Below are 25,629 nucleotides of genomic sequence, written 5' to 3'. Positions count from 1 at the left end.
GGTAAGTTAGCAGTTTTATAACACATTAGTATCGTCTGTACCACCCATCGAGCTAAGGTTTGAGAGGATGCTCTCTTTCCTTTCTTCTGTCCTGAAAAACACAGAAACAGATTGGAATCTACCCTGAAGGATTTTATCTTATCCAGATAAAAAAGAAGCACTCTGCGTACATCTAGTGAGTGCAGGGCTTTCTCCACTTCCGAACTCTTTAGGTAAGGGGGTTCACAGATAACACAGCTAATTCCCCCACCCTCCTAGCTGAAGTGACGGCCACAAGGAAGGTCACCTTCATAGACAGAAAATGCAGAGGGCACGTGGCCAAGGGTTCAAATGGTTTAGACATCAACCGGGTCAAAACCAAAGGTAAGGACCATTGAGGGACAATGGCCCAAATTGGAGGAAACAAATTGTTTAGCGGAAATGGATGCTAAATACACTTTAAGCAAAGAATTAGTCAACCATTTTTGTTTGAGTTCCCATAGAAAATCAAGAATTTCAGGCAGGGGGGAGAGGAAGGGATCTGAACGCCTATCTTGATACCAAGACGTAAACTTATCCCACTTAAGCGCATAGGACTGGCGAGTAGACAGTCGCCTTGCATTTTGTAGTACATGTCACTTCTGAGGAGAAAGTGTGTCCTGTCTGATCAGCCAGGCCATCAGTTTGAGTTTCTCTGTTTCATGATGGAATACCCCCCTCCAGGACAGGAGGTCTGGTACTACCGGGAGGCTGTACATACGAGACTGTAGTCACAGGAGGGTGTGAAACAATGGTTGATGTGGCCAAAACGGGGCTATCAAGATGACTGATGTCCCGTCCCTCTGAATTTTGCTGAGGACCATGGCTAGAAGTGAAACAGGGGGAATGCGTAAAGAGGTGTCCCGACCACCTGAGTTGAAACGCATCCCCAAGAGACTTTCGGCCTAATCTGCCTCTGGAACAAAAGTCGTGAGCCTTGTGATTCTCTTCCAATGCTAAGAGATCTACATTTGGAAAACTCCACTCGGAGAAGACAGGGCGTAAGTATATGTCCTGGAGGGACCACTCATGGTTGTCCCCTTGTAGTCTGCTCAGATGATCCTCTATAGAATTGTCTACACCAGGGATATGAATGGCCTGCAGCCATACTGAATGGTCTATGGCCCACGTCTAGATTCTCACTGCCTCGTTGCACAGAGTCACAGACGCCGTGCCCCCCTGTTTGTTTATATAAAACATAGCAGTTGTATTGTCGGTAAGGACCTGGACAGACTTGTTCTTCACAGTATCTGAAAATGAGATTAATGCATATAACACAGCCCTTAGCTACAGCAAATTTATATGCTCCCCACTTTCTGAATCGTCCCAGACACCATGGGCATATGATCCCTCACAATGGGCACCCCCAACCTAAAGGAGAGGCGTCTGTAGTGACCGACACTTGAGATTGCCTACATCCTAAAGTTAACACCCTTGAAGAGATCTGAGTCAACTAACCACCAATCCAGTGAGTGAATGACCCTTCTAGGGACATTAAACCTCCCTACTTTGGGAATCCCTTTACGGGGAAAACACAGAGCTAAACCAAAGTTGCAGTGGGTGCATACGTAACCTAGCCAGTGGCACTACCGCAGTAGTAGAGGCCATGCAACCCAACAGAGTTTGTAGGAACCGTGCAGATTGAAAACAACATCTGTTTAGCCTCTTAATGAGTCTTAATGTTCAAGGCTCTTTCCAAGGGCAAAAAACCTGCATCTCGGATGCCATCTAGAACCATCCTTATAAATTGAATAGATCTGAAAGGGGTAAGTTTAGATTTCTTTTCGTTGACAAACAGCCCCAAGTGTCAGAGTAGTGGAAACCTATCTAGTGACATCATCTGCTGAACAGCCAACAATCAACCAATTGTCCAGATAGGGAAAAATACAGCACCCCTGGACCCACAAATGAGCCACTACTACCGTCATACACTTGGTAAAAACCCTCGGTGCAGTAGCCAATCCGAAAGGTAATACCCTGTACTGGAAAACACGGGGGCCATAGGAATAATGGAGGAATTTTTTGTGCTCCGGGAATATCGAGATATGAAAGTAGGGATCTTTCAAATCTAAGACTGCAAACCAGGAACTTGAAGGCAATATAGTCAAAACCGCTTGTAGGGTGATCATCTTAAATTTACGTATTCTAATGAGCTTATTCAGATTTCGGAGTTCTAGGATAGGCCTAAGGCCTCCATCCTTCTTTTCAATCATAAACAAGTTAGAGTAGAACCCCAACCATGAGGAGTGGTCTGTAACTTCCTCAATAGTGCCCTTATTTAAAAGCACTGAAAGTTCTGATAGTACTCCCGGTTGAGGAGTCTCAGAAGTAAACACAGGGAGTCGTAAATAAGGTAATTGCAAAAACTTAATTTTATAACCAAACTCATCTATTTTTTTAACCCAAACACCAGATGTTATTGTACACCAGTCAGCCAAGCATGCACTCAGTCTGACTCCAAACAGTGGGTCAGGGCCCTGTAACTGTCAGAATTGTTTGTGTGCCGGGGGTTGTTCTTTGGCATGTTGTTGACGTGCGCCTGGCTTATTCTTTTGATTTTGTCTCCGTCTAGAGAATGAGGATTGTGGGCTTTGATAAAACCTCTGGGTCAGATAAGCATACCCCTGGTATGGCTGGTAGCGTTGTTGACAGCCTCTTTGGAAAGATCGGTAATAAGATCTGGATGAGGCGTGCTGCTGATGTTGAGGCAGGACTCCATAAGAGTGAGCCGTAAGGCAATCCTTCCGTTTTTTCAATAGGTAGTCATCCATTTTTTCGGAAAATGTGTTCCCGTCAAAGGGAAGGTCCTCCACTTTAGTCTTGGAGTCTGCTGGGAGTACCGTCGTTTTTAGCCAAGCGTGGTGATGTAAGACTACTGCAGAAAGTAAGGACCTAGCAGAGGTGTCCGCCATGCTTCTGCTAGCAATAATCTGGTGGTGGGACAGGTGGACCACCTCTTCCTGGATGACTCTGAGGAAAATTTTCTGATCCTCAGGTAGCTTTTAGGCATGAAGGTTGCCACTTTTTTCCACAACAGAAGTTGATAAGCAGCCATCATTGCAGCATAATTTGCCACTTTCACCCCAAACACAGCCGAGGTGTAAAACTTGCGCCCCAGTGTGTCTGTCTTCTGACTTTCCATTATCAGAAGGGACCGAAAGTGAGCCCTGGTTAGGCTTAGCCTGCATCTCCTCTATCACTAGCAACAACGGAGGGGGGTGATCCAAGAGGAAAGGATAGAGGTCATCTTTCGTTCAGTACAGATTTTCCACCTTTCTGTTGGTAGCTGGAGTGGACGCAGGCTTCAAGTTTAAGCCCTTCCACAAGTCTACAAAGCCATCAATCAATGGAGTCGAGGAGGGATCCTCCTGATGTGAAGTTGGTGGAGTAGCAGTTGGAACCGAAGGTGTTCCGCTTCAATGAGTCTTCGGGTTGGGAGTCCTCCGAGGGGAAGCCGAGACCGCGGTCAATGCCAAAGGTGGTCGACTTCGAGGAGTCTTTGGAACAGAAGGTCTTTGCATGGAGTGGATGGCTGGTTTTGATGAGCTCTGAACCGAGGTGGCGGTCGGCTCCGATGGTCTAGGTTCTGACTAACTAGGTGAAGGTCAGGAGCAAGGCGTTTTCGAACTGGCGGAATCAGGGCCAGGTCGATTGGTGGAACCAGATGAGGCAGATGACGGTGCTGTAGCCGGTAAATCAGTGGCTGCCATAGTGCGCTTCCAAAGGGAGGCTTGTAGACAACCCACTCGTTCTGCCATGGCCTTGGGGGTAAAGGTGTGGCAGTGCTTACAGGTTTGAGTGTTGTTGGTTTCCCCTAAACAGTATAAGCAGCTCGAATGGCCATCCAACCTTGTCATCTTTCTATCACAGGATTCACAACTCTTGAAGAGAGCTGTTTCTGACATCGCAACAAATAGAAGAAACCTCTGCTGGAAACCTCTACTACCGGCGGTGAAAGAGGAACTGAGGGTATGTCAGGGATGCTCCGCCTCTTAGGAGCCGTTTTTGGTGGGAAACACGGCCATGCATGCACGCTGAGAGGCAAGAGCACCCCCTAGTGATCTTGAGCTATGAAAATCTCCGAAATTGGCAGGCCTGCGCGTGCGCAGTCCCATGTGGGCCTGCACAGGAAGACCGTCGATGAACTACTGAATTCCTACTTTGCCTCAGTCTTCACTTGCAAGGGGAACTGTGCTCAACCTGTCAAAAAGGGAACACGTGAGGAAAAAATGGAATTGCAGCCTAGGATAGATGTTGGGGTGATACATAAACACCTAGCTTCTTTAAATGAAATCAAGTGCTCAGGACCAGATGAATTGCACACTAAGGAACTAAAGGAACTTGCTGATATAATTACGGAGTCTCTGTTTATCATCTTTGAGAACTCTTGGAGTACAAGTGAGGGGACAGAAGATTGGAGCCAGGCAAATATTGTTCCCATCTTCAAGAAAGGTAAAGTAAGAGCCAGGTAATTACCAACCCATCATCTTGATGTCCATACCTGGAAAAGTCCTGAAGCAAATAATCAAACAGTCAGTTCTTGAGCATTACTAAGAGCCAGCATGGGTTCCTCAAGAATCAATGTCAGACTAACCTTATTTCCTTTTTTGAGAGGGATACTACTTTGGTGGATCAGGGGAATGCTGTGGACATAATTTATCTTGATTTCAGTAAAGCTTTTGATAAGGTTCAACATGATATTCTTCTTGAAAAGTTGGCAACATGTGGTTTGGATCCTATTACTCTTAGATGGGTTTATAACTCATTGACAGATCATACCAAAAGAGTGCCTGTAAATGGTTCCTCATTTCTTGGAGAGGAATGACAAGTGGAGTGCCTCGGGGATCTGTCCTGGGCCTTGTGTTGTTCAAGATCTTTATAAAGGATGAAGGAATAAGGAGGATGTTCATGGCATTTAATAATAATAACAACAATTGTGCTTACATACCACTCTTTTACTAAAATGGGAGGATTTGCAAACACGGTAGAAAACAGAAGCAAGATTCTAGGTGATCTTGACAGGCTGGAAAACTGGGCTAAAACTAACAAAATGAATTTCAACAGAGATAACTGTAAAGTTCTGCATTTAAGTAGGAAAAATCAAAGGCCCATTTATAGTGTGGTGGAGACCTGTCTTGGCAACAGTAGATGTGAAAAAGATCGAGGGATCTTAGTAGATCATACGCTGAACATGAGTCAGCAATGTGATGCTGTACCTAAAAAGGCAAATACAATTTTAGGCTGTATCAATAGAAGTGTAGTGTCCAGATCATGTGAGGTGATGGCATCGCTTTACTCTGCTCTGGTTAGACCTCATTTGAAGGACTATGTACAGTTTTGCGCACCACAGATTAAGAAGAATGTTGAAAAGCTGGAATGTATCCAAAGGAGGGCAACGAAGATGGTAAAGGGTCTGGAGACCAAGTCTTATGAGAAAAGGTTGAAGGAGCTCGGTATGTTTACCTGGAGAGGAGGCAACTGAGAGGTGATATGATAGCCCTCTTCAAGTATTTGAATGGCTGTCTCATACAAGATAGAGCTGTGTTGTTTTCTGTTGTCCTAGCGGGTTGGACCAGAAACAATGGGTTAAAATTAATGAAAAAGATTTTTCGGCTAAACATTGGGAAGAACTTCCTGACAGAGTGGTTCCTCAGTGGAACAGGCTTCCTTGAGAGGTGGCGGGCTCTCTTTCCTTGGAGGTATTTAAGGCAAGATGATTATCTGACAGCTATGATGATTCTCTCACTTAATATGAATGTACACAGATCAAGAGAGGGAGTGCATGAAGGGATGAGCCAGTGCTTGGCTTTTGTGACCCTTTCTTTTATGCTCAGGGGAATGCCGATTGCCACTTTGGGGTCAGGAAGGAATTTCCCTCCAGGTCAGACTGTCAAGGGGTCCTGGAGGGTTTCGGCTTTCCTCTGGGCATACAGGGAGGTGAGGGGGAGGGAATAGCTGTGAATTTCTTGCATTGTGCAGGGGGCTGTACTAGACACCTTTGTGGTCCCTTCCAGCTCTCTGTTTCCATGCTCTAACATTATCTACTGATGGCAACAGTGCATATTTATTTATTTATTTGATTTATACTCCACCCTCCCCACAGAGGAGAGGCCTCTGCGGCAGAGCGGGCGGTGCCAGTGCTTGCTGCCACCCTGCCAGCCACCACAGAGGCCTCTGCAGCGGCACTGGCACTCGCTGCCACCCTGCCGGCCGCTGCATAAGCCTCTGCGGTGGTGCGGGTAGCACAGGCGCTCGCTGCCGTCCTGCCAGCCACCACAGAGGCCTCCGTGGTGGCACAGGCACCAGCACTCACTGCCGGCGACCGCACAGGCCTCCGTGATGGCACAGGTGACACAGGTGCTTGTTGCTGGCTGCTGCAGAGGCCTCCGCAGCAGCGCGGGCAGTGGAGGCACCGGCTGCAGCCTTCCCTGTCGTCCTGCTGGCAGCGGCGGCAGCAGAAGGCCTGCTCTGGCCTTCGGAGGTAAGTGGGATTTGGGGAAGGGGGGCTCAGGGGGGAGGTGGGAATCTCACTTCGGTATGCTCTGAATCATTTCAAAGCATACCGAAGCGATTTCTGAATACCTGACCCGAAGCAGCTTGCCGCTTCGGGTTTGGGAGTATTCTGGATCATTTTCCTGCTTCAGGTAAATCCGAAGCAGGAAAACCGAATCTTTCTCTGCTGCACACCTTTAGGTAGGAGAGGGAATGTATGCCTGCACAGAAGATACTCGACAAACAACAGTTACAGGTAGGTGCAACTCTGTTTTTGTTGTCGTACTTCTTTGCAGTCCCACATTGGGAGTATAACAAGCTACTCACCAATGGCAAAAGGTGAGTGGTGAGCTGAACAGTGACTGCAGAACAGCTGTTCTGCATCATGATATTGATTATACTGACTCACACCATGTAATATGCCTTGAGTCTCAGTGAGAAAGGTGGACTATAAATGACAAACAAACAAACAAATATTCACTAATGAATTCAAAGGGTTCCTGACCATTAATGAGATTAAACTTATCATCCTTTCACAAGTGGGTTGGTGGAAATGGCAGTGCAGACTAATGAAGGTTGCAGGCAAAACCTTACAGCAAGAAAAACTCCCATTTTCTTGCTATGTATCGGACAACATCACATACTATTCCTGGCAGTTCCCGAGCTGATGATGTTTGGTAGACCTATTCATACCTGTTGAGACTTGCTAAAACCAAATATATATAGTCGAGTTGTTCAAAAACAAGGATCCATGAAAAAGAAACATGATAGCATCCATATCATATGGGTCATATGTCACAGATATCCTGTGTGGGTCGTAAGGTTTTCTTGGAAATCCAAGTGAATGCCAGGGTTGTTATCACAAACTGAACCACTCTCTTACACAGTCCAGGTCTATGGAATGGTTATGAGATGCTAAATAGACCATCTGCTTTCTCACACAGAATTAGGAAGCCCTAGATATTCCTGCAATCAGGATAGCCTGAGTTCTTGAATGCTGCGGTGACTAGTGAGGGAAATGCTGTACTTGAGGTGGATTCTCCCATAGCCATCACAGCCTCAATTGGATCAGCGTCTCATGATGGGGTTGTGAATTCTCCATTTGATGGCCCTGAACTTCCTGACCCTGCAACTGGTCCAGTACTATCTGAGCCAATGCCAGCCACAACAGTGCTGCTTTCACCTTGCAGAAAAGAAAGACTCAGGAAGAAACCTGTGAGAATGGACCTGTAGATAGCAGTGGCCTGGGAAGCGTAATCCTATTTCCCATTGTCCACTGAGATCAGGCAGTCTTCCCTGTATCTCTCATTACTCATTTATTCTGTTTGTTCAAATTGTTTGACTTATTGATAGACTTGGGTAGAAGAATGTGGTAACCTAAGGGTTAATCTCTTGCTCTGTAGATGATACAGCACACTGTTGGGGGCAGTGTTAAAAAATTATTAAACTTGGTTCCTGCCAGAAAGCTGTGTCTAGTCTCTGTTCCAAATACTCATTGTAACTTCTGCCCAGCTTACAACAGCTTTCTTATAACGAGTTACAGATCAAAACACAGAATGTTGAAAACCTGGCAAAATTTTGGTATTTTCAAAATTTGTGTGGAAATAAATTAGTTTTTCATTCAGTTCACATTTCATTGACATTAACAGCAAAGTTCACTGATCTTAATTAACTGGATTTTGTTTATCAAGCTACATTGTATTTGGGAGAGTATCCGGTTATTAAAACAAAGGAATTCAAATATTTATACAGTACAAAAACCTACCTGATTTTCTGCTTTGATATTCTGAAGTAGATTTAGAAAATGAGGCTGCAACAGGCTTAAATATCTGACGTCCACAACTTATAGAAAATGAAACAAGATACAATAGTCATTTATCTTAATTTACATTTTTGGAATATCAAATTATCCTTCCTAAGTGTTAAAGTTTATACCACTAAGTGGAATATCACTGGTATAACTCCTTTTCATATTGTTCATGATCATGCAGTTTTACAGGCATCCAAGCAAGAGGCTACAAAGGATGTTGGAGAAGAAAGTAGCGTTACACCATACGGCTTGTTCAAGCAAAGGTGGCCTACAGGCCTGGAGAAAAAAATATCCTGTTCCTTTAACAGAGGTTTAATGTGTGGAAATGAACAGAAAAGATCACTCTTCATAGGGTTTATTAATAATTGATAGAGCCTTCAGGGAGGCAAAGAGGAAATTAAAAAACTCTTTGAGGAGCGATCTTTGCTGGCTCTGTAGAGAGAGGTGAAATTCAAACTACGCTTCGTGGCTAACATTGCGTCTCCCTTCACCTGAGCATCCTTGTTTAATTCGTCTTGTGTGGTTTAGCTCTGAAAGTGTGGCTTTTGGAAGCTGTTGAGAGAAGGCAGCAGAGCTATAGCTGGCTGTTGACACCTGTTCTGAGACATTGTAATGTTCCGTGTTTAACCACAATATATCTATGAGTTTTAAAATCATTTACTCCAGTGTTGTCTTTCATAAATAAAAGATATTCTTGGTTCCATTTTAACACTGGCTGGCATGAAATTGTTGGCTGAAGGGAAATAAGACACAAACATATAAACATCAAGTCATGACCAATGCGCTAATTTGAATAAATGGTGGAAGCATATAGAGAAAGTAAGCACTGAGTTCTCTATACTCAAAAGTCCAGGGCAATAGCTGGGTGAGGGGAAGTAAATATAGTGGATGAGCTGCCTGTCTAGTGGAGCCTCTGGGAAGAAGAAAGAGGGGTCTCAGTGTGGATTTGTGTCAGGACTCTCTACCTGCTACAGAAGACAGGAGGCATGTTGTTGCTGCCCTTAACTGCCTGTGAAGCCCCAGACCTATGAAGAGAAGTTTATGGTGGGTAGCAGTGTATAAATGGGTCACACAACCATATACTATGCAAAGCAAGTTGCAAAATAAGATGAACACTGAAGAATTGGCTAGAGGAAGGTGTCTACTCCCAGCCTCCAGGAGAATAAATAATCAAAACGTTATTGAAATGTTAGAATTCGAACACATGAATAATTGATTGAGTAAAAAGAACATTACCTACTACATGTATAATATGAAGATGTTCTAAAAGGTTGCTGAACATCTGAAGAACTAAACGGGCCCCCCAGAGGTTTATGTAAAGTAACACTTGGCTTAGTAAGGAAATCTGCAGTATCAGGAAATTCTACAGGTGACCGGTGAAGCCCACTGGATACAAATCCATTAGCAGGTGAACTCACATGACTTAAATTTGAAGAAGTTCCTAAAGGAAAAAAGTCAAGGGAATAAAACTTTAGAAGCTTACCATATAAAGCAACCTGATTGGTATCATACATCTGCAACCTGCCCTCTCTACCCCAATGAATTCCTAATGAGGTGTATTAACATCACACATTGCCACTTGGGTTTGGTTTTAATTTTTATAATGTAATATATTATTGATTTTATATTGTATTTTATGTTATTCTAATATTATTAATATTGTTACCCGTCCTGAGCCCGCTAGCAGGGAGGGAGGGCTAGAAATACAATAAATTAAATTAAAAAATCAATCCTGAAATGTGTATCAGGGACTACGAGCCTTAAGGATATGCCTACAAGGAATCATGCCTGTTCCAATAATTAAGAAACTTTAACTGGTCCAAAATGTAGCAGCCAGGCTATTGTCAGGGATTGCTTACAGGGATTGTATTACTCTTTGCTGAATGATTTGCACTGGTCACCCTTCTGTTTCCTGGCACAATTCAAAGTGCTGGTTCTTACTTTTCAGGCTTTAAATGGTTTGAGCCAGGGAACTTGAAGGACCATCTCCTCCCATACTGTGCAGCCAGCCAGTTAAGATCTGCCTCTCAAGCCCTGCTCTCTGTGTCCCCCACCATCAGAGGTGAGGCAGGTAGTGACTAGAGACAGGGCATTTTCTATGGTGGTGCCTCACTTCTGGAATTCATACCCCCTTGATGCTTGCTCGGTGCTTACTTTACTTTCTTTTAGGTGCCAGGCCAAAGTACATTTTTTACCCAGGCTTTTAATTAGTGGTTTTATCTCACTTTATCTTTTATCTTTATCTAAATGGTCTGCTTCTATTTTATGGACATTTTTATTTTTTTATGTCCAATACTTAGTTTTTAATGGCTTTTTAAAATATTGCTACATTGTTTTAATTATAAGCCTCCTCAAGCAGAAAAACAGGTTTTACTTACCATAACTGTCGTTCATCTAGGTCTTCCATGCAGGCACACATGGGACTGCGCACGTGCAGGCCTGCCGATACCGGAGATTTTTATAGCTCAAAGCCACTAGGGGGCGCTCCCACCTCCAAGCGCGCATGCGCAGCCGTTTTCCTGCCGAAACGGCTCCTAAGAGGTGGAGCGCCCCTCACATACCCTCAGTTCCTCTTTCGCCGCCCCCTACAAGGTAAGTACCAAGAGAGTCAGCGGGGAAGGAGGGAGGGCATGTGTGCCTGTACAGAAGACCTAGATGAACAACAGTTATGGTAAGTAAAACCTGTTTTTCATCTACGGTCTTCCTGTGCAGTCCCACATGGGAAGAATACAAAGCTTGATACCTGGGTGGAGGGGACGCCAAAGCATCACTCAAAGATGGAGTGTAGAACTGCCGTGCCCACCACTGTCTCCTTTCTATCTAGGATGTCCAGCGCATAGTGCTTCACAAAGGTATCCGCCGAGGCCCACGTCGCCACTCTGCAGATGTCATGGAGAGGAACACCTCTGAGGAGAGCCGCTGACAACGTTTGGGACCTGGTGGAATGGGCATGCACATCCAAAGGACAAGGTAAGTTAGCAGCAGTATAACAGGTCAGTATAGCCCGGACCATCCATCTAGAGATAGTCTGAGATGAGGCCCTTTTACCTTTATTCTGTCCCGCAAAACAGATGAATAAATTAGAATCAAGCCGAAACGGCTTCACCCTATCCAAATAAAATAGAATGGCCCTGCGGACATCTAGGGAATGGAGGGCCTTCTCTGCCTCCGAAGCTGGAGCTGGAAAGAAAACTGGCAGTACCAGTTCCTGGGATAGGTGAAAACGTGACACTACTTTAGGTAAGAACTCAATCTTAGTATGAAGAACAACCTTCTCAGGATGTAGCTTCAAATAAGGAGGCTCGCAGGATAATGCTGCTAACTCCCCCACCCTCCTGGCCGAAGTGGCCGCAACCAGAAATGCCACCTTCATAGACAAAAAACGCAACGGACAGGAGGCTAAAGGCTCAAACGGCTTGGACATTAAACGAGTCAGAACCAGGGGTAAAGACCATTGTGGAACCAGAGCCCGAATTGGGGGGAACAAATTATTCAACCCACGCAAAAATAACTTAGCAGAATAGTGGGAAAAAACAGATTTTCTGTCAACCGGAGGGTGAAAGGCAGAGATGGCTGCCAGATAAACCTTAACTGAAGAATTGGCCAAACCCTTCTGTTTCACCTCCCACAAGAACTCCAAAATATCAGAAAGGGAGGACTGAAAAGTATCCAACTCCCTGTGCCTACACCAAGCAGAAAACTTGTCCCACTTCAAGGCATAGGACTGCCTAGTAGACAGACGTCTAGCATTGAGCAAAACATTAGTCACAGCCAAGGAGAAGGCACACCCGGTCTGATCAACCAAGCTGTCAGTTTGAGTCTCCCGATGTCATGGTGAAGTACCACCCCCCCCCCCCCCCCGCAGGACAGAAGGTCTGGAACCACCGGGAGACTGATTGATTGAGTCTGAAGACTCAGGAGAAAATGGAACCAGGGTTGCCTCGGCCAATATGGGGTCACCAAAATGACTGATGCCCTGTCCCTCTGAATCTTGCTGAGGACCCGTGCCAGAAGCGGGATCGGAGGAAAGGCATAATACAGGGGACCCGACCAGTCTAGTTGAAACGCGTCCCCACGTGATCCTGGGCCTACGCCTCCTCTGGAGCAGTAACCTAGGGACTTGTGATTCTCCACTGTCGCAAAAAGGTCCAGCTCCGGAGTCCCCCATCTGGAGAAGATTGGGGTGAGATACTTGTCCTGGAGGGACCACTCGTGGTTCTCCCTGTGGAGTCTGCTCAGGTGATCCGCCATGGAATTCTCCACCCCTGGAATGTGCACTGCGTGCAGCCACACAGCATGATCTATGGCCCACTTCCAGAGCTGCATCGCCTCTGTGCAAAGTGCCACAGACGCCGTGCCACCTTGTTTGTTGACATAGAACATTGTCGTCGTGTTGTCTGTCAGGACTTGGACGGACTTGTTCCGCACGGTATCTGAAAAGGAGATCAGCGTATATAAAATTGCTCTCAACTCAAGAATATTAATATGTTCCTTACGTTCTGACTCAGACCACAAACCATGGGCATAAGACCCTGCACAGTGAGCCCCCCAACCAAACAGGGAAGCATCCGAGGTGACAGACAGATGAGTTTGTCGAAATCCAAACTCCACCCCTCTAAACAGATTAGCCTCGTCCAACCACCATTCTAAAGAAGATACCACCCTCCTAGGGACCGACAGCCTCATGTTCTGAGAATCACGGCCCGGTGAAAACACCGAATTGAACCATAGTTGGAGAGGCCGCATAAATAACCTGGCCAGTGGAACCACTGCCGTTGTAGAGGCCATGCAACCCAACAGCGTCTGGATAAATCGAACAGACTGGAAACAACACCGTTTAAGGGTAGAAATAAGTCTCTTGATCTTAGACGCACGATCCCTAGGCAAGAAGCCTGCATTTTTTATACCATCCAAAATTACACCGATGAACTGGATAGCGCATACAGGAGTCAGTTTAGACTTTTTTGATTAACAAAAAGTCCCAACTGCAGACATAAAGTCAGAGTGAGAGACACCTGATTAGACACATCCTCCGCAGAGTCGCCAACCAAGAGCCAATCATCCAGGTAAGGAAAAATACGACAGCCCTGGAGGCGCAAATGAGCCACAACCACTGCCATGCATTTAGTAAATACCCTGGGTGCAGTGGCCAGTCCAAAGGGTAAAACTTTGTATTGGAAAACACGTTGGCCATAGACAAAACGTAAGAACTTCCTGTGTTCAGGGAAAATAGAGATATGAAAGTATGTGTCCTTCAAATCCAGGACCGCAAACCAAGACTGCAAGGGCAGTAAGGTCAAAACCATTTGTAAGGTAACCATCTTAAATTTACGGATTCGTATGAACTTGTTTAAACCCCTGAGATCCAGGATAGGTCTTAACCCACCATCCTTCTTTTCTACCAGAAACAGGTTGGAATAAAATCCCAATCCAGCTGATTCAACCAGGATCTCTTCTATTGCCCCCTTCTGTAAAAGAGCTGCGAGCTCCCCCAAGATCTCAGATCGAGGGGCGTCAGAAGAAAACACAGGGAGACGTAAATAAGGTAAATCAACAAATTCAACTTTATAACCAAACTGGATTATAGAAAGAACCCAAACATCTGAACAAATTGAACACCATGAATTCAAGAAAGCACCAAGCCTGTCCCCAAATGTGGGGTCAGGTCCCTGTGATTGTCAGAATTGCTTGTGCAATTGGTTTTGGTCCTTGGCCTGATGCTGTTGGGAGCCAGGCTTAGGACGCTGGCCCTGCCTCCGTCTAGGAAAAGCAGACTGCAGGCTTTGATAGCTCCTGTGAGGCTGGTAAGCATACCCTTGATAGGGCTGGTAGTGGTGTTGCCTGCCACACTGGAAGGAGCGGTAGTATGGGCGAGAAGGCTGTTGCGTATTCTGGTGCAGGACCCCATATGCACGGGCAGTCAGGCGATCAGTTCTCTTTTTTGAGAGGAATTCGTCAGTCTTTTCCAAGAACAGGGTGGTGCCCTCGAAAGGTAAGTCCTCCACCCGGTTCCTCGTCTCCGCAGGAAGGGCAGTCGTGCGAAGCCAGGCATACCTGCGCAACACCACTGATGAAAGAAGTGACCTGGCAGAAGTGTCAGCCATACTCCTACCAGCATTAATCTGGTGCCTAGATAGACGAACAGCCTCCTCTTGTATAACCCGAAGCAGAGTACGCTGTTCCTCAGGAATCCTCGGGAGAAAAGACGCCAGCTTCTTCCATAAGAAAAGTTGGTAGGCCGCCATCATAGCCGCGTAATTCGCAACCTTGATGCCAAACGTAGCTGAAGTGTACAGTTTCCTGCCCATGGTGTCGAGCCTTCTGCTATCTTTATCAGCCGGAGCCGACATAGAACCTTGACGAGGCCAAGCTTGCATCTCCTCAGTTACAAGTGAGGACGGAGGAGGATGAACCGCAAGGAACGGGTGAGCATCGTCCTTGGTTCTGTAAAGGCTCTCCACTTTCCGATTGGTGGCAGTAGCAGATGCAGGTCTAGTTTGCAACTTCTTCCACAGGTCAGCGAAACCTTCGATAAGAGGAAGGGCAATCGAGGGCGTCGACCCTGAATAAATATGTTGTAGTATTTTATCGGTGAATTTGGACTCAGTGGAAGTAACTTCAAGGTCCAAGGCTTTAGCCATTCTCTGGAGCAGCTCGTTATAGGCCCGAAAATCATCGGTGGGTGAAACCTCCTCCAAGGGCCCAATCTCCCTTTCAGGTGAATCCGACAACGGGGAATTTGCTGTATCGGGCACGGATCCGAGGAGATACCACCTCTGATGGGTGACGGGACAGGTCATATCCAGTGTCGGAACCGACTCTAAAAGAGGGGGACAGTGAAACACCTCTGTAATGTTGGTCAGAATAGTACGAGCCCTCTCTGCCATAATAGCGGGTAACTGGCTCACCCCGACGCCGACTATCCCTGGATCGGCTCCGGTAGGAACAAGGTGTGCTCCGATGGTCAGATCGATGTCCAGACCGACTCCGTAGACTCCTTACCGAACGAACTGAGCCCAATTCATATGAAGCCGATCGAGGCCGACCAGATGGTGTAGGAGGCTTCTCGATCAGCGTGACATCTTCCTCCTGAATCTCTCTTACTGGAGGGGTCTTAGATGAAGGATGGTCAGTTGATTCTGCACGCCACTCCTCAGGGGCAGTAGCGGATTCGATCGGAACCGACGGGGGAGCAGTAATCAGGCTCTCTAAAACTGCCTTGTCGTGCTTGCTGGAGTGTTTATGTTTCTTCTTCTTTTCAGGAATGACTCCCGTCTTCGACCTCATAGCCAGATCCGAAGTCGTCAGATCCGAAGGGGCTGGAGGAGCCGGTGGGTCGTCCTTGGAACCGAGGGAGTTGTACTTCTACGGGCTCCATGGACAGGTGAGATCTGGACAGTCGAAGAGGTCAAAGGAGGCCGACTCCGAGCAGGTCTCGGAACTGAAGCGGTCGGTTCCGACGAACTCCGAACAGTGGCCATTCTCCCGGATCTCAACTCCGATCGACTTGGAGACGGTTGGGAGCGAGGAGTCTTGGAACCCGATGCCTCCGGAGGAGGCCGAGAGGGCGCAGACGGAGCAGAAGATGATTTTGGTGGAGGATCTTCAACAGACATCACACGCTGCCAGAGGGAGGCATGCAGGCGATCCGCTCGCTCCGCCCTGGCCTTGGAGGTAAACGCGCGGCAATGCTTGCACGCCTGAGTGTTGTGCGTTTCCCCAAGGCAATATAAGCAAATAGAATGACCATCCGACCTTGTCATCTTGCAATTACAGGTCTCACACCGCTTGAACAAGGCCGTCTCCGACATCGCGTATGAAGGAAGAGCTGTAAACCTCAACAATCGGCGGTGAAAGAGAAACTGAGGGTATGTGAGGGGCGCTCCGCCTCTTAGGAGCCGTTTTGGCGGGAAAACGGCTGCGCATGCGTGCTTGGAGGCGGGAGCGCCCCCTAGTGGCTTTGAGCTATAAAAATCTCCAGTATCGGCAGGTGTCATGGGCTGGGCCAGCCCAAGCAGGGTGGTTCAAGTCCAAACCTTAAGGCCAAAGTCAAAGGGGAGTTTCAAGAGCAAAAGCCAAGTCAAACTGGTGGTCAGAGCACAAGATAAAGCCAGGAGTGAGTCCAGAGTCCAAAAGCAAGGTCAGGCACAGTCCAAGGTCAGTCACCGATAGCGTCAGGTCCAAAAGCAGGCACGGGCAAGGTTCACGAAACATGGAGTGGTTGCAGGCAGTAGACACGTTGCTTCCACGCCCGGCAGTTCCTCCAGACTGGCTCTTATAGCCAGGCGTGGTTTTCAGCCAGCTGCTGGGGCTCCATCCTGACACTACTCATCGTCACTCTCCAGCAGCTGGCGTTGGCTCAAGAGGCGAGCACTGCGCCGTCTCTCCTGCAGTTCCAGTCTCTGGCGCTGCCTGCGGCGTTCCTTGGGCGTGGGTGAACCTGGGGGGGTGGAGGCTCTTGGCTGCGCTGCACCTGTAGAAGTCCCTGGCTGAGCTTCCCCTGTGGTGTAGGAGCTAGAGGGTGCTGGTGTCTCAGCTGCTGGCTGCAAGCTCTGATCAGCCAGCAGCTGTTGCTCCTGATTGCTGGCTTCTGCTGAATCAGGGCTAGGGCTGGCTACACAGGGCTCCTCTTCTCCTGAGGAGTCCTGGCTGGCTACACGAGGCTCCTCTCCTCCAGAGGAGACCTCACTCTCAGACTGGGCCATGACACCAGGCCTAGGCGCAGTCCAATGTGTGCCTGCACAGGAAGACCGTAGATGAACTTTGAAATATCCTAGAGAAATAAATATCTGCATCAACAGGGAAGATTGAAGATCAGCATATGCTGTTTAGTGGCAAAGCACCTTGATGCTTTCTTGTTTTAGAAATGTTCATGAGTTTAAAAATGCATAAGGTTCAGATTTTCGCTGAGATACAACCCTCCAATAGTAGTTTTAAAAACTATGTGATAGAACTGTCCTGATAGACAAATATTTCAGATAAATGATTATAAAAAAAATTAAACAAGATTTTTGACAGTTGGATGTAAAAGAATAGAGTATGAAGTACATTACTTGTAAATATCTCAATTGTGTTGTTTTGTGCATTTTGCACTCTACTGCTTGTTTTGTATTATTACTATTTGTATAACCACAAAAAAAGGAAATGTTGTTAAAGAAAACAGAGTTGCACTAACCTGTAACTGTTGTTCATCAAGTGGTCTTCTGTGCAGGCACACATGGGAACTGAACATACGCAAGCCAGCCATGGACGTTTTAAAGCTTCTAAAGGCACGAGATGCTCACCTAGCCTTTTCACCCACTTTTCACCCAGGCACAGCTATGAAGGCAAGGTGAGTGGCTGACACTGGTGTAGAAGAAAGGAAAGAAAAATAGCACGTGTGGGGAAGGAGGGAGGGACGTGTGCCTGCGTAGAAGACCACTTGATTAACAATAGTTACAGGTAAGTGCAACCCTGTTTTCATTGTGTCTTCTGTGCAGTCCCACATGAGAGATTAGCAAGCTAAATTACCAAAGAGGTCGGTGTGAAACTCTTTAATGGAAGAGACTTATGAGGATGGCCTTGCCCACAGCTGCATCCTTCCTGGAGTCTATATCAATGGCATAATCAGGGCTTTTTTTCAGGGGGAACATGGGGGAACGGAGTTCCGGAACCTCTTGAAAATGATCACATGGCTGGTGGCCATTTTCTCTGAGGGCAACCCACTGAGTTCCACCACCTCTTTCCCCAGAAAAAAAGCCCTGGGCATAATGCTTGATGAATGTGGATGGTGGAGACCAGGTGGCTGCCTTACATAGTTCCACCACAAGAATGCCCAAGTTAAAGGCTGATGAGGTGGATTGAGCCCTTGTAGAGTGCACTCTTATGTGCAACGGACATGGTTGTTTAGATAGTTTGCATGCTCCTTAACGAGCCAAACTGTCCAATTTGAAATGGTCTATATGGTGACCTTCAGATCCTTTTTGAGCCCTTTAAACAATCCAAAAGAGATTAGGGTCTTTTCAGAAAGGAGTTATCCTGTCCAAGTGGAAGCACAAAGCACATTTAACATCAAGGGTGTGCAAAAGTCTTTCTGTATCAGTTGTAGGAGTAGTGAAAAATACTGAAAGACAATGTCCTGATTTAAGTGAAAAGCTGAGATGACCTTCGGCAAAAAGGAGAGGCTTGGATGGAGGACCACCTTATCTGTGAACATCTTAATGAAAGGAGGATCATGTCTCAGGGCTTGCAATTCACTCACTCTCCTAGCTGAGATGATAGCCACCAGAAAGGCTATTTTAGCTGTCAGAACCTTATGGGAGCAGTTAGTTAGGGGCTTGGAAGGTTTATGCATGAGTGAAATGAGAACCAAGGAGAGACTCCATTGGGAATAGGCCTAGACACTGGAGGATATAGGTTTGTTGAGGTCTGTGGCAAACAGGTCTATGGTAGGATACCCCCACAAAAGGACGGAAGAAGTCCGTGTGGATGAACCATTTATAGTTCTGGGATTTGGACCAACTTAGTGCATTTGCCAGAACATCATCCTTGCCTGCTATGTGTATGGTAAAGAGAGTATTCAGTGTTGGATAGCCCATTTCCATATCACTGAGGATTCTTGGGAGAGAGCCAGGGAAGCTGTGCCCCCCCCCCATCTGTTCAAGTAACGCATGGCAGTTGTATTGTCCGTGTGTATCTGAACATTCTTGCCTTCTATTAGGGAAACCAAAGCCTTCAGAGCATACCTTATTACCCTGAGCTTGAGGAGGTTGATGTGCATAGATGATTCTTGAGAGGACCATTCACCCTTTATGTGGGTGGTCCCAGAACAAGCCCCCCAACCCAACAGAGAGGCATCTGTGCAAATCGAGGTGTGAACTGGGGAGAAACCAAAGGGGACAAAGCCTCAGCCTGGCAAACTGAAGTATCAGAGTCAGAGAGGCCATAAAACCTAACAGCCTTTGAATTTGTTTTGCACTTAGGTGCTTATATGAAAGGACCTTGTTCAGAGTGAGGAGAAATTTCCCTATCCTTTCCAGGGTAGGGAAGGCAAGGGCTAGGGAGGAGTCTAAGACTGCACCCAAAAATATCACCTTTTGCTAGGGAACCAGGGATGACTTCTCCACACTGACCCTCAGGCCCAGCTGGAGGAAGATAGTAAGGACCAGACACGAGTCTTGGGACAGGGATTCTCTGGAGTGGCCCATCAGAAGCCAATAATCAAGATAGGAAAAGTTGATACACCCTTTCTTCCTGAGGTGGCTTACTACTATTGCCATGAGTTTAGTGAAAATACGAGAGGCAGGGGAGAGCCCAAAAGGAGGAAAACAGGCTTGTACCTACCTGTAACTGTTGTTCTTTGAGGTCTTTTGTGCAGGCACACATGAGACTGTGCATACGCAGGCCTGCTGAGCAGTAGGTTCGCTAAATTTCCTCTAGGGCATGTCTGCCCCTTCCCAGAACACAGACAGGAAGGTGAGTAAACAAGAAACCTGAACCTTCTTGTTTGGTTTCATACATATTGTCCAGCTTTTTTGATGTTGCTGGAGTCGAGGTCGGTCTGGACTACACATCTTTGGTCATGTCAAGCACGCCACTGGCCCAGCCGCTTCTGAATGTATGTCCTTGAAGATTGGATTTATCAAGGTTGGAGCAGAACAAGTCACCTCAATGTCCAGAGATCTGGCCATCCAGACTAACTGTCCAGTGTACAAACAGAGACCCTCACTCAGGGACACAGTAGGATCCTCAGTAAGGAGTTCTGATGCAAAATCCGATCAGAGTTGTCATTAGACTGAGTGGCATGGTTCAACAATGGTTCTGGGACAGTACTGTCCTCTCAAACTGTGGCTGGAACCAAAGAAGGTTTAAATTTGCCTGTTGGTTCCGTGTGAATGGAAACATAAGGACCCTCGCCATGGAAGACGTAATGAGGGGGCAGGTACATGCTCAGTGAACCTTCAAACCCGTAAGCATAGTAATGGTACGGAGAGCCAATATGGGGAGTAATTAAACCAATGGTGTCTATGGTGGGGAGCCAGTTCCAAGTGCTTTTCATTCTCAGACGGGTCTGTCTTCTGTCTTTCCAGAGGCCATATTGGTGATGGCATTAATGGACAAATGGCTGTAGATGGTTCCATGACTTCTGGAATCTTCCCCTCTGAAAGGGATGGAACTGATGCAGAATGCCTTCTGGGGGTTGGAGATGGAGTTCTCAGAACCCTGTGTGAATTTGATGCAACTGAAGTGGTCAGAACCGAAGATGAGGATTTTTTCCTCTTTTGTGTTATGAGCATGCTTCAACTTGAGCTTAGCCTTCTACATAGGCAGCTCTGATTGACATCGAGGTTGAACCGTCGAAGGTACAGCTGGAATTGACTGGTTCTGAGCAGGTGCCAAATATGCTGGAGGAACTGAGGAGGCCTGTTCTGGGTGATGCAATCCATTATCTGTGGCATTTTGCTGGGAGTCAGTAGATCCCTTCAGGGCTGACTCCCACAGAGGCACTTTAAGTTGTGATGCCCTTTCATGGCACCTTTTGGGTGTAAATTGTTAGCAGACCACATACCGCAAGGTGTCACGGGCCTCACCCAGATAAAAAAGGCATTTGTCGTGCGCATCTGTGTTGATATCTAAGTGTCAAAAGCCAGTGTGCAGAGGCTTTAGATCAGAACGATCAGTATGACAGGTAGACACATCAGGTGACAGAGAGTCAGATGGTTAACTTAAGAGTCAGGAGACCATGAAGTGAATGACTCAGCTAAACTCATGCATGTATCTGATTGGGTGTCTACATGTATATATAGCTACTATGTACAGTATGGTAGGGGCTTCTTGCAAGTCCAGGTGTAGGCGAAGCACTTTGTCTCTCTGGACTGTAAACTTGTATATATTGCTCTTAATCCACCTATAAATAAATTGTATTATACACCTTTACCAAACAAACAAGGTGTGGACTCTTTGTGGATCCTCCTTAAGCTGGTGCAGTCACGCTCAATACACACTATTCAACAATCTGATAGGGCCATCTTGGTTCCACAATGTGAAAACTTCTTGAAGAGAGCCTTTGACACCACAGAGCCAAAAGCTTGAACTTGCATCTATCACTGAAATCGAGGAGTGAAGCAAAGAACACGTCCTTCTTCAGTGGCAGCTAAGCAAAAACTGAGAGAGGGACCCACTTGTCCCACCTTTTATAGCTGAACCTGGGGGAAAAGCACATAAAAAGGCTAGGCAAGCATCTTGAGCCACTAGGAGCTTTAGAATGCCCATGGCTGGCTTGAGCATGTGCAGTTCTCACAGAAGACACAATGATGAACCTTGGACTGTCTCACAGAAGTATAGTTTCCACAGTTTACAGCATATATGAATCATTATTAAACCTGTTTATATCTGTGGTGTATATATGTCCTTATTTATAAATTACATCTGTGCAAGCAAAGACCAGCACATTCTATACATGTTGGCCTCAGTTTAGAAACTTCTTTATGTGTACATATTCATTTGGACTCTTGCCCTTTCTTTTCTTTTAACAGCATTCTCCTAGTGATACTGAAATAGCTTCCATCCTCTGCTGCTTTCCAAAGCACCTTGCATGTATTGTGGAGAATGACTGTGAGAATAGAAAAGTCAGATGACTACATGGCAGAGTTAATCACAAAGTTCTCTGGATAACTTAGATATAGCATTTATAATGCATAATACTGCCCTAGCACTAACAAGTTGTGCACCACCAACCAGAGCCAGTCCCACCAACCATATTGTGCCATTTTTCTTTCTTTCTTTCTTTCTTTCTTTCTTTCTTTCTTTCTTTCTTTCTTTCTTTCTTTCTTTCTTTCTTTCTTTCTTTCTTTCTTTCTTTCTTTCTTTCTTTCTTTCTTTCTTTCTTTCTGCTTTGCTCCAAATCTCAGGCACAGACCAACAGATTTCTCAAATCAAATTGAAAACTGAGGGCTTGGGTTACTTTAGGTATTTTTATTTTGATTCTCATTTCCACACTTAGTATTTAAACCTTGCCTGAGCCTCAAAGCCATCTCATACTGGTGCCAGCCAATTAAGCAGGTGTGGGCACTGTCAACTCCTCTTAAAGTATGTCACATTTTTTGATTTTGACTCACAGAGCAGCAGAAAGTATTTCAATTTTATAAGAATATTACAATTTTTTTGTTTTGACAGACAACAGCAAAGAATCAACTGTGAAAATTCTAACAAAACAAAATAATTTAGTATGCTATATGCTATGCTTGTATTAAAAATATCACTTCTACAGCCAAGTTATAAAAAAGTAATGGACATCCTACCAGCTCGCCTGGGGCCTATATTATGAGCCAAGGTCACTGAAGATGATCTTTGTTTTGGTATTGTCAACAGGTTTGTGTTGAAAGGCCCATTTGGATAGGATCCTTGGCTAAGAGTAAAACAAGAAAGAAAAAGGTTTGTTCATCTTGTATTATTCTACTAAACAAAATATTATACAGATAAGATAATTTTAATCTTATGAATAAAAGGGAAACAATCAGTAAAATGAAACAACAATGCCTGCTAAAAATGTATCCTTTATATAAAGGTATTCGGGCCCAAGTACATAAATAACAGACAGCAAAATCACTGACAAAAATACATATGGTTCTTCTACCAACATTTTCTGTTTTTTTCACAATGCATCTGCTGGGACTATAATGTGAAGGAGATGGCTACTTATCTCTGCTGGGGATAATGGTGGTGAAAAGTGCTATCAAGTCATAGCTGACTTATGGCGAGCCCTGCTGGGGTTTCCAAGGCAAGAGAAAGGTGGTTTGCCATCATATATCTCTGCAACCCTGGTCTTCTCTGGAGGTCTCCCATAAAATTACTAAACAAGGCTGACTCTGCTTCGCTTCCAAGATCTGATGAGATTAGGCTTGCCTGGGCTACCCAGGGCAGGCCATTGGGGATAACAGGGTTGCAATTTTCAGTGAGAAAATCGGGCAAAAAGAATGTTAAGTACTGCCTCCCATCACAGTTTCCCCCCTCAAATCACAGTTCCAATAACATTATATATTTTTTAAATTCAGTGTCATGGAACTAAAAATATCAAGCAGTTCCATTTCTAGACTTTCGTATTGGTGCAAAACAATTTCCCTTGTTCCATGTAGATGAGTACTGGTATTTCAAGAGAAGGGGTTTGGGTACTGGAAAGAGGGTACCGGCCTTCTTAAAACCAAAAGAGTAAGATAATACTCTAAGTGTACTAGAGTAATTGGGAAAGCACTGGAACAAAAGCCTCTCAACATAAAGATTTAAGTAACTGTGATGAACTTAAGAACCTCTCATTAGTCTGAAACATAAGACCTAAAGTCTGTTTGTATACTGATTTTACTTCAGAGTTAGTTATATTGAGTTACCTCAAATATTTTCAACCCCTGAATTCACCTGACGTTCCCTCTTTTTTAAATATTATTTTTTAATTTAAAAATGCCTCTAGTGCCACTTAAGTTGTTTAAGCAAAAAGGGGGGGGCATCATAGAGGCGATATAATGCACTGTTCTGTACTTTATTCTGTATCTGTAAAAGTTCACCATTCTGTTTAAATGGAAGGTAGCCATCACTCAGCAGAGTATTTATTTATTATTTATGTCATTTTTGGCCAGCTTTTCTCACTGAGACTCAAAGTGGTCATAGGTGTAAACTACGGGGGGGCTGAAAGGCTCGAGCCCCCCCCGGATTTGGCCAGGGGGGGCTGAGCCCCCCCAGGCAGCCAGTGAACTACATGGGGGTTAAGGGGCTCAAGCCCCCTCAGATCTCACATGAGGGTCTCAGTTACAATAGCCGATGAAGCACAGGATTGTCCCCCCCTTCCTGTTATATTATATTATAATTTCCATGATTCTTTGGGGCTTTGTTCCTGGTTTTTTTGCTTGTATGTATTAGTGTGTTTATTAAGAATTTATCATTTTTAAAAGGTATTGCGGTTTGTATAAACAATTTACAAATAAATGTTACAGAAGAATTAAGAGACTCTGATAGAAGATATTTGATTTTGAAAATCAGGCTCCTGGAAGGCAAGATTTACACACTAGCAACAATATATGCACCAAACAATGCAAGAGAAAGTTTTTATGAAAATGTTTTCCAATCCATTTTCAATTTTCAAGAAGATAATGATCTTCGGAGACATGAATGGGGTAATGGATCTAAGAAAAAGATAGGTGGAAAAAACAAAAACAAAGAAGGCAAACTTCCCCAAAATGTGCTTTCTCCGCTCCTATCAAGAAACTATTTTTTGAATTAATATCTTAAATAGTATATGATGGCTTCAGTGGGTTAAATGTCTAAAAGATTTTTGATCCTACAAAGGGAACACAAAGCTTACAAACTATCAACCAAGCTTGTGTCTCTTTTACATTGTGGGTGACTGAAGCGGTTTACATAAATAAAAGAAAGGACCAGAGAGCATGTGAAATTTTGACAACCATAAATCCAGAGAGCATTTACCTCAGAAGTCTCTCCCCTCTCTTCACTTCCCCCCATCTTCTTCAAAATGTGTTTAATTATATGGAAATGTTACAATTGGAAGATTCTTGTAAGATCCAAAATCTGAATATTGGAGACTATACTTTCTTTTCTGACAGACACCAAACACATTCAAGGATTGGTATGTGCTGGATATAAAAAACATGAGTTATTTATATTGTTTGTTATATTATGTTTACTCTTTTTCTTTGGACATAATTATAATTGTGCTATTGTTTTTATTTTCTTTTTTCTGTTCTACTTATATTTATAAAAATAAATTTTATATAAAAAAGAATTTATACACTGCCTTAAAATACCGTTGACTATGACACACTACTTAGCTTAGTCCTTAACGCTGGGTGGCTCTACCCATTTTCAATGTAGCAACAGTCTGATTGCAAGACCTCTGTTGGATATAAGTGCAATATAAGTGCATGGCTACAATTTACATTCAGGGAATGTTAGAAGATTCCACTTCTAATGCTGTCCCATTCCTCAGGTTTCAGAGGGGGAGAAACCAGAGAGTTAGAAAGATAGACAGGTCAGAGCATCTTTTTGACACTGAGAGATCCCTGTCTTTCGGTGCTACACCTCTGAAGATGCCAGTCACAGCTGCTGGCGAAACGTCAGGAACTACAATGCCAAGACCACGGCAATACAGCCCGGAAAACCCACAACAACCATCGTACTCCGGCCATGAAAGCCTTCGACAATATATCCATCTGTTTACTGTTTATTCCTTTACTGCCCTTTGATGTGTAGATTACTACTCAGGAGTAGAGATGGGCATGAACCTAAATATGACCCAAAAAAAACCACGAACCAGGCTGGTTCGG

General features: G+C 45.1%; 1 protein-coding gene across 2 annotated transcripts in view; it reads right to left on the bottom strand.

Moving 5' to 3' along the window:
- PDE3B (phosphodiesterase 3B) overlaps nucleotides 1–25,629 on the bottom strand; it is a 177,838-nt gene that overhangs the window by 48,725 nt on the left and 103,484 nt on the right. For both annotated transcript variants that reach the window (XM_054971440.1, XM_054971441.1), the window contains exons 5-7: nucleotides 22,600–22,706; nucleotides 9,557–9,761; nucleotides 8,276–8,352 (exon numbers count right to left, since the gene is read on the bottom strand). In XM_054971440.1, the coding sequence (XP_054827415.1) occupies nucleotides 8,276–8,352; nucleotides 9,557–9,761; nucleotides 22,600–22,706 (389 nt within the window). The remainder of the gene's footprint in view (nucleotides 1–8,275; nucleotides 8,353–9,556; nucleotides 9,762–22,599; nucleotides 22,707–25,629) is intronic.

The sequence above is a fragment of the Eublepharis macularius genome, chromosome 2 (assembly GCF_028583425.1).
Source record: "Eublepharis macularius isolate TG4126 chromosome 2, MPM_Emac_v1.0, whole genome shotgun sequence".
NCBI lineage: Eukaryota > Metazoa > Chordata > Lepidosauria > Squamata > Eublepharidae > Eublepharis > Eublepharis macularius.
This window is presented reverse-complemented; position numbering and strand designations above follow the sequence as displayed.